At 42.8% G+C, this 14,251-nt stretch overlaps 1 protein-coding gene across 10 annotated transcripts in view; it reads left to right on the top strand.

The window, feature by feature from the left end:
• The window catches only part of LOC102369805 (poly(rC)-binding protein 3-like), a 322,632-nt gene that overhangs the window by 252,317 nt on the left and 56,064 nt on the right, over positions 1-14,251 (top strand). For all 10 annotated transcript variants that reach the window (XM_025198321.1, XM_025198316.1, XM_025198320.1 and 7 more), the window contains 2 exons: positions 1,696-1,812; positions 12,042-12,173. In XM_025198321.1, coding sequence (XP_025054106.1) covers positions 1,696-1,812; positions 12,042-12,173 — 249 coding nt within the window. The remainder of the gene's footprint in view (positions 1-1,695; positions 1,813-12,041; positions 12,174-14,251) is intronic.

Genomic DNA, 14,251 nt, shown 5'->3' with positions numbered 1-14,251 from the left:
AGAAGCTCCCTGGCTGTGTCTGCCTCTCCCCAGCCAATCCGAATCACTGAATCTCTCCAAATCAGCACCAAATCTTCCAAAGCTGATTCGGCCGAATCGATTCAGGACAGTGATCCGAATCTCCGAATCGAATCACTGTCCTCCAAATCAGCCAAATCCAAATTGAATACTTCCTTATTCACACAGGCCTACTTGTTGGCTACACCTCTGAGAATATCTGTCAGCAGAGCTTCATGACAGGACGATGGTTGCCATTAGTTCATCTTGTTAGATTTGTTTGCCCTTGTGTAGGGATAGAAAATGCACTGAACTGGCTTATTGGAATATGTGCTTGAGTAAGAGGCAATACAGCCAAGGTCTTTCCTGAACCTTCTGAATTGCATTCTCATTTACACTGAGGTCCTTGTAAATATATTTATATCTACTATAAGGACTGTCTTTACACTGCCAAGGTGGCACAAAGGAGCCCTCAGCTACATGGGAATCAAGTTCTTTGTCTCTCGCTCAGTTGTTTTCCTAATTCTTCCCAACAGGCTTTTCCTCTTCCTGTACAGGGAAATGACTGTACACAGCAGCTCCTTTATGGCAATGGGGTTTTCTTCTTTTTCACTTCCCTTGACCGTCTTCTCCCCATCCAGAGTTCCTTCTTAAGTGTGTCCAGCACATCTTTGGTTACTTATTTTATGTGCATATGAATAAGAATCATCTAGAGTAACTCAGTCCAGAACAGAGGTGGATAATGTTTTCAGCAGAGTGGCAAAAACACCTGCAACCTTGTAAGATTTTGGCATGCCAGGGCAGACGGTGCGGGCCTGATACTTGTGGAAGTGCAGCCCTGACTCCACCCCGCTGCTCACCCTGAGATGTGCATGCACCTGCCACCAGCAATGATCCAGGCCACAGCTCCATGAACCCCTGTACAGCCATTTGCAGCCTCCCAGCCTCCTGCCACAGCAAACCCAGGCTGTGGGCAGGCCCCTGCTGCCAATCATGGAGCCCTGGCTGCTCACAGTAGGTGGCAGGGAAGCTGCAAGCAGCTGCACCAGGGTCCACAGAGCCCTGGCCCAGCTCATTGTGGGCAGCAGGTGCACACATGCCTCGAGGTGGACGACAGAGAAGGGGCCAGGGCTGCAATGTCACAACAAAAATCAGGCCCCTTGCAGCTCCCCCGCCATCCACCCTGAGGCACATGTGCTAAGCCTTCGTGTGCCACGCTCTGGTACGTGTGCCAGGAGTTGCCTACCCCTGGCCTAGATTACAATGTAAAACAATTACTGATGAAATACGATGCAGGGTGCTAGGTAGTAAAAAGCCAAGTGCTCCCAAATAGACACATCGTTTCCCAAGTGATTAGTTTACCTGTGGTCCAGAGATGAAGTGAATACATTTCCACAAAATTGATGCTGGCTAAAAAAGAAAAATTTTACTACCCTGAATTCTCCGATTTTTGTCAGGTTTAAAAAAAGCAGGAAAGAGATGGTGAGAGAAGTTATTCCATCATTGTTTGTTACTTTTGATGACATAGGGGCTGCTCACAAAGTATGTTGACAAAATCCCACTGCTGGCAGGAAGTTGAGCTCTTGATGCTTAATCATGAATGTTTGTAAAAGTAGGCGGCTGGATTCAGTGATCCAGATGCTTGTGACATTACCTTTTTTGTAAATAATCTTCAAAAATATTTATTCTCTTCAACAGAGTGGTGCTCGAATCAATATTTCAGAAGGCTCCTGCCCAGAAAGGATTGTGACAATAACAGGCCCAACAGATGCCATTTTCAAGGCTTTTTCTATGATTGCACTAAAATTTGAAGAGGTAAGCTAATAAAACGTATTACCTTGTATTTTCCTGTCTTCAAGTTGCAATACAAATATTAGTTTGTTTTTCTTGTGTTTGCTTTAATGCTAAATATAATTTGTTTAATGTTCTATTTGATGGCAATGAAAGTGGTTATAGTTTTATAAACGCTTCGGCAGTAATACTAGAAGAGAAATAATGGGTCAATTTACAAGCTGTTTGATCACTCCTTTTAATTTTTGCAGATTTCAGGGGAAAACAATTGCTTCTAGTAATGTGCACTAACAGTAGAAAAAATGTCTTGGAAATTTTTGGTCCCATTGTGGATTTGATTTGAAAAGAATAATTGCCTAACTTTTAACACTGTTTCTGTGTAATTCTATCTGGTATTGATGTAATTTTTCTGTCAAAAAGAATGTACATTTCATTCAGCTAGAGTCCTTTTAAAATTGCTTTAAACACAAAATATATCACCAATTACCATATTTTGATTTGATATTTTACAATCAATTAAAATGAATACACTAAGAATGAGGAAGGCAGAAAAGAACTCATTTTACTGTTAAATTAGCACTCTGTGCATATATCTATGTGCATCCGCTCTTCTGGGCCTTCATAAACTCACTCAAGCCACGTAGAATTAGACTTGGCCAGAATTTGGACTGCAAAACAGAAAAGCTGCATAATGCATGAGGCTGTAATGATTCTGTAGATGTACCCTCCTGTTGGTGGTGGTAATGCACTGTCCCACCATGGCGTGGGGGAGAGAGCCACATTTCAAGGGAAATGTAAAACTGTCTGAGACTTTGGTGATTTATAAATATTCTTGTAGCATTGTGATTAACACAGCATTGACTGGAGAGGACCTCCTAGGTCACTGAATTCAGTCCCAAGCTACTGAAGATGATCACAACATCTAACCCCTTTTGCAAGCTGATCAAGTTCCATTTAAAACTAGTTAGGTTCTTTGCCCTCACAATAGGGAAGCTGTTCAAGAACCACATTGCTATGACGCTTCTTCCAGTTTCCATCTTAGATTTATTTGTGGCTGGTTTATATCCATCTGTTCTTGGGTCTGTGCTATCCTTCAGTGTAAATAGCTCTTCTCAGAAGTTTACATGCATGTTGTATTTATAGGCAGTGGTCATATCAAATCCCACTCCCAAATTCACTTTGTTAAGTGAAGCAAGCCATGCCCTTTTAATCTTCTCTTAAGAGAAAGACTTGTCTTTCTCTTGATCATCCTAATAGCCCTTGTTGGTGCTTGCTCCAATTTGATTTTCTCTCTCTTGTGAATGAGTAGCCAGGACTGTACATAGTGTTCCAGATGAATTCTCACCAGAGCTGTGTAATATGTCATTAGTACTTCTCTAGCTTTACTGGAAATTAGGGCTGTGAGAAGCTTTGGTCCCTGGTTCAATTTGGGAGAAACTTCGCCCAATTCGGTGACCAAATCTCTAAATCCAAATGGAATCAGGAGACTCATTAATCTCTCCAAATCAAATTGGAACCCTCTGAATCGATTTGGAAAGATTTGGCGATTCGGACATAGACACAGCTTTAAATGTTTTTTCTACATACCTCAAGGTACCAGGCGACTCATGAATGCTGAGATGCTGGGCTGGATGGAACATCCCACAGGAGTACAGGGGGCTCCCCAGCACACTCAGCAGCAGACCCAGAAGTGGACCAGAAACACTTCCAATCCACTTCCATGTCCGACTGGTGCCTCCTGGGTCTGGGGAGGAACCTGGGGTCCCCCTGCAGCCGATCACCAAGCCAGGGGGGCATGGAGGGGCCCCCCAGTGCACTCCCTGGCAGACCCAGAAGTGGACCAGAAGAACTTCCAGTCCACTTCCGGGTTTGCTGCTGAGCACGCAGGAGGCCCCCCGTGCTCCTGTGGGATGTTCCATCCGCCCCAGCATCACAGCTTTCACAAGCCATCCCTGGTACCTTGAGGTATGTAGAAAAAACATTTAAAGCCATGTCTATGGCCAAATCACTGATTCTCTGAATAAGCATCAAATCTTCAGATTCGGATTCAGCCGAATCGAATCAGGGATAGTGATCCAAATCAACACATTGAATCACTGTCCCCAATTCAGGCTGAATCCGAAATGAATATGGCCCATTTCACACACCCCTACTGGAAATGTCTCACACCATTTCACAATTGTATCAAAATGGTGACTCATCCTCAACACTGTGATCAAGTAGCATGCCTGCCTAAGTATTTCTCTTCAGTTATTTCCAGCTAGCTGATAGCTGAAATCCATATCACCAATCCTAAATGTGTGATCTTGTAGTTTAAATTATTAAATTTCATCCCATTTCTATTACTCAAGATGTCCTCAAAGTCAATAACTCCCAATTTTAGGTTATCAGAAAATTCCATTAGGATACTCCTACTTTTTTGTTACCAGGTCAGTAATGAAAATGTCAGGTAAAATCAGTCCCAATCTGAAACCTTGAGGAACACACTAACAATCTTTCTCCAGACTAAGTTTCCCTTTTAACACAACTTGTTCTCATCTTCTCTTTTGCTAATCTTTACTCCCTTTATAATTCTAATCCTAATCCCCCCTTCCTTATTTTAATAATTACCAATGCTCACCATATCACATGCTTACTGAAGTCCAGCTGAACGAAAACCATTTCCATTACACTTCATTATCTAGAAAATTGGATATAAAAAATCACGTTACTCTGGTATGATCTATGTTTGGTAAGCCCATTTTGAATTTATTCCATTTCCTTCCATGTCTTTAATTAATATTTATTCCAAAATTCTGTTCTAAAATCTTGTGTACTGTTGAGATCAAATGAACAGGCTTTTTCCTCAAGGAATAAGACATTTCTACTCAATTTAAACCTCTATAGTTTTACATTCTGCCTCTATTTCCCTTTCATTTTCATCTTTTCCTCTAAATTGTTGAGTACATTTGCTATACATAGTTAAATAATTGCCATATACCAAGGGTTGTGTGAAATACATCAAAAGTCATCTCTACTCTATAATGACTCTAAAAGTGCTGAGGAATTCCTTCAAGGTGTGTATAACTCTCAAAACCCACTAAGAGCCATGACAATAGAAAGTCACTCAACACTTCTCAAAACACATTCATCTCTACTCAGGATCAGGACTCTGAACTGAGATATCATTGGTTGCTGTACCCAACAAATGGCAGGGTACTGCTTACTAGGGGATCAATTTGTCTCCTAATGTGGCAGTTATTAGTGCAAAAGTTATTTGAATTCATCACAGATAGAATACCTGTGCATTTTATACTAGAAAATACACATATATAGATCAAATGTAATTTACCACTGTTAGATTTAAAAGCAGGACTCTAATGAAGTGTGCATCATACAACCAGTTCTGTTTACTGTAGTTATTCTAAAGTTCGCTGTGGATAGAAATGGGCAGTCAGAAAATGATAACTTCTGAAGGTGTAATAGAGCACTACATCTCAGAAATAGCACATGAACTGGCTGAATGCCACGTGTGCCTCTTGTCATACATAACACATCCTTTTATTTTAGATTTCTTCAGCCATCGCTTAAGAAAAACAATAACTCACAGTGTTTTCTCTCACAGTGGGCTCTGAAATATTATTATTACAGTGTTAGCATACTTCATAGCAACCTAGGAGTGTGACTGTCAGCAAAAGAGGAACATAGTGTTGTTGAAACTGTGATGTTCAAGGGAATATGCAAGCAGGAAGGTTTGTTTGGTGATATCTTTTATTGCACCAACTATGTTGCTGGGAGAGATATTAGACAAGTTTTGGAGCACAATACTTTTACATCATGGAGTTAGACAAAAGTCAGTGTTTTACCTGGGATTTAGGTTTGTCTGTATCTGCTTTTGAGGACCTCAGGAAAGGCACTTTGTGCCTGAAAGCTTGTCTAACTGCCATACATGGAAGAAGAAAAAATTATTGGGGGGCGGGGCTGAGCACGCATACACACCCTCTCCCCCCCACCACAGGTAAGTCTGTGGGAGAAGGGGGAGGGGAAAGGGCTGTGCGTGGGGGGCAGGCACTGCACATTTGGGGCAGGGCACAGGACAGAGCTGTGAGCAGCTTACCTGGCATGGGGAGGGGGGTGGCAGCTCCTGCTACTGCACGTACACTGGGAGGCATGGGGGACATGTGCCCTGGATCTGCGTGGGGCGAGGGTGGGCTGCTACTTCAGGCTAGGGATGGGGCTGTGCTGGGCTCTTCCTGGTGGGGGGCAGTGGCACTGTGAGTAGGGTTTGGGGGGGCTATGGCAAATTTTGGGTTAGCTGAAGCCCCCCCCTTCTGTAACCCCCTCCCAGTGCCACCACCACCCGCCCTGAGAGCAACATGGCCCAGCTCCTGCTTCCCCCGCCAGGAAGAGGTTGGTGCTCCCCTGGCCCCAGTCCACAGTGGCATCCCACCCACACCTCACACAGGTCCAGGGCACAATGCCCTCATGCCTCCTGGATGCACATAGCAGCAGGAGCCGCGCCTCCTGGACAAGCCACTCATGGCTCAGTCCTGTGCCCCGCCCCGGCTGTGCAGCACCTGCCCCAACCCCAGCCCCACTCCCTCCCTCACCGCTACCTGTGCACCCCTCCCCACCCCTGCTGCAGCCACCAGAAGCCTGCACCCATGCTGCCTTGAGGCCCTACTGCTGCCCCATATTTGGGAAGGCTAAGCCCTGTTAACCCCCCTCCCCCTTCTGCCGCCTATGTTAACATCTCTCCCAGCTGTACAGTTGGTCCAGTAAAAGATATCACCAAACAAGCCTTGCTCCTTGCACTGTTAGCAAAGGGAATGTTTGTTCATGAAATGGAGCACACAGTTCTCAGGGCATAAATCCTACTTATGGCACAGGTTACCAGAACTGCATGGTATGTCAAGGAACACAGATTCTGATTTTGTGGGATGACCATTTCCCCCCTCCTCCCCCCCAAGGCAGAAGTTAACTTTAATATATTTTAGGAGTGAAGACAGAAAAACTAGAGTTGTCATCATTAAAAACTTACCATTTGCACCAGCTCACAAATGTGTAAAGATGTTAAAACTCTGTCTGACAGGGTTGGCAACAACTTAGATGTAATTTGTGATGGTGCAGGTGAGCTTACAGGAAAGCGATTAAGTAGTAATAGGGTGGACTTTAACCAGCTGACACATTTTAATATACATCTGGTCCTGTCTCCAGTAGACTTTTAAAATATGCTAGTTAAAGTGTACATACTAACAACTTTAGGGGAATCAAGCATCTTTTAGGTAAGCCTGTTGTTAATAATTTAGCATTTTCATTGTGGTAGTATCTGGAAGCCACAATGATGGACAAGACCCGTGTGCTAGGTGCTTCAGAAATACATAATGGAAAGATGCTCTCTCTCTCTCTCTCTCTCTCTCTCTCTCTCTCTCTCTCTCTCTCTCTCTCTCTCTCTCAAAGAGCTTAGATTCTGCAGCTCCATTAACTTTAGCAGGTATTGAGTTGGATTTGAGTTGACCCAGCATCTAAACCTGACTGCTTTAAATGTTCAGTATCTATTCACCATGTTATAGGTTTGAAGACAGCCTTTGCAGGAATCTCTTGTATGTATCCATCCCTTATTGAGATATCTAAAACTATGCCCAAGTAGCTACAATCTTGATCAGTGCAACTCAAACAATGCCCTTTTCTTAATGCCCTCAGCTTCAACCAACTGATGGTTTCAGTCAGAACAAATTATAAATTACAATGCTTCATCCTCTTTGTACAGACTGTCATCAGGAAGTTTTGTCTAACACAGTGAGATGCACTAACAGTTCTACACTGACATGTGGGTGCTCCAGTGAATACTAGTCCAGGGCTCTTTTTTGTTTTTGACATAGTGATATGTGAAATCCTCATTTCAACTCTAAAGGTATACAACTGTCTTGGAAAGACCTGGGAGGTCACAAACAACCCAACCTGTCTAATGCCAGCAAATAATCAAAATGTACAGCCCAGTAAAAACATACATTTAAAATGGACTTTTCTGTATTGTTGTTTCCTACCTAATACCCATTTGCTTTCACAGTATCTCTGCATGGCAAGCACATTAATTTATAGGAGGTTGCCGATGAGATTATATGATCACAAGCATAGCTGAGTTTGGATGCCACCCACTAGAGGAGATCAACCCCTGGCCTGCAGGCCAGATCCAGCCCCTGGTGCTGGGTCATCCTGTCTCTGGGGCTCCCCATGGGTCTGAAGATTTGGTAGCGGGGGAGCAGTGACAGCACTTCCCTACTGCTAAATTTTTGGACCCATGGGGAGCCCTGTGTGCTGGATAGTGTGATCTTAGCCACATGGTGGATCAGGCATTTAGGGTGCCACAGGGCCCAATTTCAGTACATGGGCCTCAATCCTAGCAGGCAGGGGACAGTGTGGGGCCCAAGGGCTATATCCCAGTGCATGTGAGCAGCCCAGGGCCACAATCCTGGTGTGCAGGGTGGCATTGGCAACATGTAGGGGGTGCATGTGGGTGCACGTGCACCCCCTAAGATTGGTTGCACACCCCCTGGAAGCACCAACCACAAAACCGGAAGTGCCAGCAGAAGTGTACTTCCGGTTCCACCAGTTTTGCCACTAGTGGTTCCGGGCTCGGTGATCAGCCACTGGGGGACCCCTGCCCCCCATCAGCGATCTGGTGCCCCCCCAGACTCGGGAGACACCAGTCACCTGTGCAGGGCTGGGCAGGAGCAGTGCAGGGCCCTGGGGCTCAATTTCAGTGCATGGAGTAGAGCAGGATACTGGGACACAGGGCTGGCATGGGGCCCAATCTGGCCTGAGGCCTGGACCTTCACTACTCACCTGGCCTGAGGGCCAGAAGACTGACCACTGACATACTCAAAATATTCACTTTTAACTAGAGGGGCAGGTGGGATGTAAAAGAAACAGCAAAACATCAACATCAGCCATTGAAGTTAGAAGTGGAATACATGTTTTAGGGCTTGGGCACACAGCAAGTTTACAGAGCAGGAAGTACTAAAAACTGTGTGAAATGAGTGAATATTTGCAAATATATGCAGAACACTTGCCCAGATTCATGAGCAAAAAAACCCCAGCCGGATATAATATTCTAAATACACTGTTATATTTAGCAAATAAATTACTTCACTGGCTTTCTTATCAGGTTTTAAACTGCTATTATACCCCGAGGCCAATCCTTAGCCATTTATATTGTCACAGACCAGCTGCAGATCTGCCACGCTGTCTTATTATGTTTGCTGGGCCCTGACCTAAAATAGGACTCTCTAAGTAAAACTACCTTGCGTGATAGACTGACCATGAATTGTGCATTTTATCTGATGCATTTGCTTCTGTAAACTGTTGCGCTTGGTTGAAATGTTGTTACCACAGTAAAATTCACAGTGCCCTAGATTGCAGAGGCCAAGCCTGGCAAGAATTGGCACCTCCACAGAGGGGCTGCTGCCGTCAGGCATCACTTGGTTTCTTATCAGACTAAATTTATGAGGCAGAGTAGCTTCCTGAGGACCAGAATTTGAGTTTGGATTGTGAGTCCCATAGGAAGGAGTTAGCATGCTGTTTTACCACCTGTGTATAAATAAATCTAAGTTACACTTAGAATACACTTGCCTATCCCATCACTAATTTCTTCTTTCTTGGTGGCTGGCCTGTCAGACACTGACACCTGATACATCTTAGCAAAGCAGAGATGCTGGCGTCAAAACTGGGTACAGGTGTTAGAAACAGCAGCACCAATACTGAAGCCAACTCAGGATCATTCACATCACTCACCGTCATTAAGATCCCAGGACATTTCAATGGACAGGGGAGTATTAATCCTGGTGTTCCTGGGCAAATTACATTTTGGGAAATTACCATACCCATTTAAATTCTTCCCTCTATTCTAATTAGTCCTGATACTTTTCTTGACCCACTGTCCTAAGCTGTGGTGCACTGTTTCTAAGTACTGTTCAGCAGCAACTGTATTCCACCTTAAAGATGGGTGAAGTAATCCTTTAATTTGCAGGGGTGGGGTACCTTAGCTAGTTAATGTTTGGAAGAGCATAGAATCAGAAAATTAGGGTTGGAAAGGGGCATGGCATCCAATAATTCAATCAAGCCAGGATCACTCCTGTCTAAACCATCCTAGGCAAACATAGGCTAGTGTTTGTCTAACCTATTCTAAAACTATACAAACAACTCTCTTGCACAACTACCAGACACAATTCCTGACATCAAAAAATACCCAGACTTGCCACAACTAAAGCAGGGGGATGAGGACACTGTCAGTATCTTGCACTACAAGAAGCGGAAGTAGTTTGTTGAGAGCTCCAACGAAGAGGACTGTGCTCCCTACTACAGAGGAAAGCAAAACACTGCACAGTCCATGTCAGTCTGAGCATGCAAAATTCCTTTCAGTCCCAAATAGGTTGTCAGTCTGACCCTGGATGAGCAAGACCCTGTAGCCAGGAACCTCTGTTTTTTTAAGTCCCAGCAGGACCATTGGTACACCCCAGTCAAAATCTCCAGCCTTGCCTGCAGCCAACACCTAGGGCGCTTGTACATGTGACACCATTGCCATGGACACATGATGAAAATGTCACTTTTTATGGTTTAATGGCATCACGCTGTACACATGCAAGAGGAGGGAAGACTGCCTGGGCAACCCCAGGGGGCACCTAATGTGTCTGAGAAAAAAAAACTTTGCCCATAGCAATAGGAAGCAAAAAAAAATCCTTCCCAGCCCCAAGCAGCAGCAGAAATATCTGGGAAGACCCAAATATTCTCCATTCTACAGCAGAATTCTTCTCATGATCTCCATGAGAAGAGATGCATGTGTGTGGGAGGGAGGGAGGGTCTCCTGGGCTTCCAGCTGTTGCTTTTCCAGCTGTTGCTCTTCACAGGATACGCCAAGCATTACTACTCCTAAATTATCTCTGATTAATGAGTGTCCAACATCTTGAAAATGTCCAGTGAAGGAAATTACACAATTTCCCTAGGCAGTATATTCATTCCACTGTTTCCCACTTCTATCAATGAAGTTTCTCCTCATATCCAGTCAAAACATACTTTGTTGCAATTTTAAACCATTGCTACATGTCCTGTCTGCAGTGAAGTAGAAAAGGTTTTCTTTATAGCAGCCCTTCAGATATTTGGAAACTGCTATGTCCCCTCTTAACTGCCTTTTTCTGTAAGATGAACATGCTTATTTCTCTCACCTTTTCCTAATTTGCCTTGCCTTCCATGGACATTATCATTGTTGTCACTCACCTTCGGACCCTCTCTAACTTTCGTATGCTTCTGTGGGGCACAGAACGACACACAATATTCTAGATGAGGCCTAACCAGCGCCTAGTAGAGTGACACTATCACCTCACCAGTCTTACACCTAATATTCTTGATGGTGCATGTTGCAATTTTCTGATGAAAGATATTACAAAAATCTGAAGTAGCTTGTATGGCTTCTTATACAGTCTCCAGAATTTTTAAATTCTCTCATTAGTATCCCATTTGTACACCAGGAAGATGAGAGTTATGATTTCATTTGTAAGGAAAATACAAGAGGGAGACAGTTTTGCAGCTGCAAGTGAGTTTGAACTGGCAAAGCACATTTGACACAAATGTGAAGCTATAGCAACTGATAAAGCACTGAGATGCTCATTGAAAGATACAATATAATCTCATTGATTAGATTAGATTAGATTAGATTAGATTAGATTAGATGAACGGGTAGTTGGGGTTCTGCAGACAATTATTAGAACTAACTACACCTGAATACTTGGGTGATAGATCTGACAGGAAAGAATTTAAAAAATATTAAGTAGCACTGAAAATGCTTAAAATCTGGCAGCAAAATGGGAGTTAAATCTCAGAAGCACCAAAATATTTATCCAAATAATGGATAATTCTAGGTCTGTCATGTTTGTTGCTTAATGTTTTTCATTGCTTCTTTGTGGTTTCCTTTCTAACCTGTCCCTTTGCATTAAAAGTGTTAGGAAGCACAATGTGCTTCAGTAGCTAATTAGACACTGTGTTTGTGCCTACATCTTGTAGTATGGGATACCAAGAGTGCTCCACTGCCACAGTTTTTTCATGAAGTTCATGCTTCTGGTGTGCCAGCATCAGAGCTGCCTGCCTTATTTGCTACAAAACATAATTAGTTTCAAGCTCGCCACTTCTCTGAGCACAGCTCAAGTATTTACCATGAGTCTCTTAATACTTAAGAAGAATGACAAATCCACTGCTAATTCTTCTTGACATTGTCATTACAGGACATAAATGCTTCAATGACAAACAGCACGGTGACAAGCAAACCACCTGTGACGCTGCGGCTTGTTGTCCCTGCAAGTCAGTGTGGGTCCCTTATAGGGAAAGGCGGCTCCAAAATCAAAGAAATTAGGGAGGTAAGTTGTCAGACTCTGGGTGGGCATGCTAAATAACTGTGTGTGGCTCCATGTCCCAATGTAGCTATTTAAAGAGGGTCTTTTAGGAAGACAGACACATGACCCAGTTACTCCAGAATATGAGGAAGTTGAAAATAAATTTATTCCAGAGAACATTATTCTAGTGTACATGTTGTGTCCCATCCCACCATCAGCTTTGCTCTGGGTGCATCTACATGAGACGTTTACCCTGGAGTAGTCTAATTAGCTCTTCAGTAAACATCTTGGCATCTACATGTGCAGGGCTATTAGTAAACTAATTAATTTTGCAGCAGGATAGTACTTGTAAATATAAGTACTACTCTGTTGCGGAGCTTTTTACTCCACAGAAGCGCACATGTAGACACTGACGCAGCTTGCTGGGGCAAAAGGGTACTTCAGTGCGGGGCTACCAGCCAGCTAGCTCTGTAATAGAGCACCTTTGTGCCCCAGCCAACCCCTCCTCCGCACATTGAGCTGGGTCACAGCAGCCCTGGGCTGGCAGGCTGACCCCCCAGGCCTCCTGCCAGCTGGCTCTGTTCCAACCCTGTTTGATGTGCTAGGTAAATATGCACATGTAAATGCAGTGCCCAGGAGCAAGAAACTGGCACAATAAGCACCCGAGTTTATTGTATTGTATTAATATGCATGTGTAGACGTACCCTCTAAGAGCCACATGCCCAATGCAAACCAGTTCCCCCCCACCTGCTAGCAAGTCATTGTAACAACTCCTACTTCTAGCAGTCAACTTGGCTGGGTTTATTGCATGTTTTCTCCTTACTACAGAGATGGTGTAGACTCTTACTACAGAGATTTCACTTGGGAGTAAAATCCTGGGTAAATTACTCTGAACTAAATGTGTCATGTATCTACACAAAAAGTTATTACATTGTATTAATAAAAGTATTTGCTGAATATAATGCTCAGGGGGGGAAAAATCAGTGAATGAGAACAAGGAGACAAACACATCTATAATCTCATGTCTTCATGAAACCAAAGGATATACAGTGAAATGTAAATAGAATTGTGTGTTCCATGGTGCAATTAAGTCTTTAAAAAGTAATGCATGCTTAGGGAGCAGATCCATTTTAGGAGAAGAAAGAAAACAAGATGCCATGTTGCAAAGGGCTAGTTTAACAGAAGAATGGTTTCTTCAAGTTTCTTTCTAGGTGTTGAAAAAAAATCCAGAAATACCTCAAATGATCCATGTCTGAAGTGTTGCTTATCATTTCCAAATCTGCACATTTCAGTCACAACCTCTTTAGCCAGAAAGCACCAAGTAGGAAAAAGGGACACCTGTCAAAGTTATTAGGCCCAAAATTTGACACACCTTTTTATTCTTCAGTTGGTTTCCTAACCTGTATTCCCACACTCTTCCAGTTCACCCTAGCTCTAATCTTACGATTTCACAAGTAGCTTAATTTCACATAAACTCACCCCGGGAAACTAATATATACATTTTAAAATCAAATCTCATTTTTGGGACATCCACTCAACATTAAATATACTATGCAGTAATGAACTTTTCTCTAACCACAAAATGCCAAGATAGTTGTGCAAGATCAATTTTAAATGTTATACAGTAATACACCAATACAATACATGCAAATCAGACAAAGTTGTGGCAGAATATTTTGAAAATGAGTCAAATTAAAAAATATATCCCTTCTAGGGGAGGGTTGTACCTAGATATGAAGATTTTTTTTCAGAAAAAGGAATTTCCATCCTGTGAAAAACTCCAATATTTCTGCATTTGTTTTGTCCTTAATCAGGACAAAGTATAGCAATCTTAAAAATTAAAAAAACAAAGAGGAAAGTCACAGAATTTTCAATTTGGAAATTTTTATCAAGATGAAAAAATTTATTTCTAAAATGCTGTTTCAGAATAGACTGTCTTGTTTGTTTTTGAACTTGCCTATAAATCTATAAAAAAAAACTCAATGAAATATTTGCTTACAAAAGTTATGAAACTGCATAGATCATTGGGAATACTTTTTCCAATGCAATTTTTCACTGAAAAATATTTTGACAGAATATTTTCTATCTCTTGTATTGAAAAT

Source organism: Alligator sinensis, unplaced genomic scaffold (assembly GCF_000455745.1).
Source record: "Alligator sinensis unplaced genomic scaffold, ASM45574v1 scaffold428_1, whole genome shotgun sequence".
Classification (NCBI taxonomy): domain Eukaryota; kingdom Metazoa; phylum Chordata; order Crocodylia; family Alligatoridae; genus Alligator; species Alligator sinensis.
This window is presented reverse-complemented; position numbering and strand designations above follow the sequence as displayed.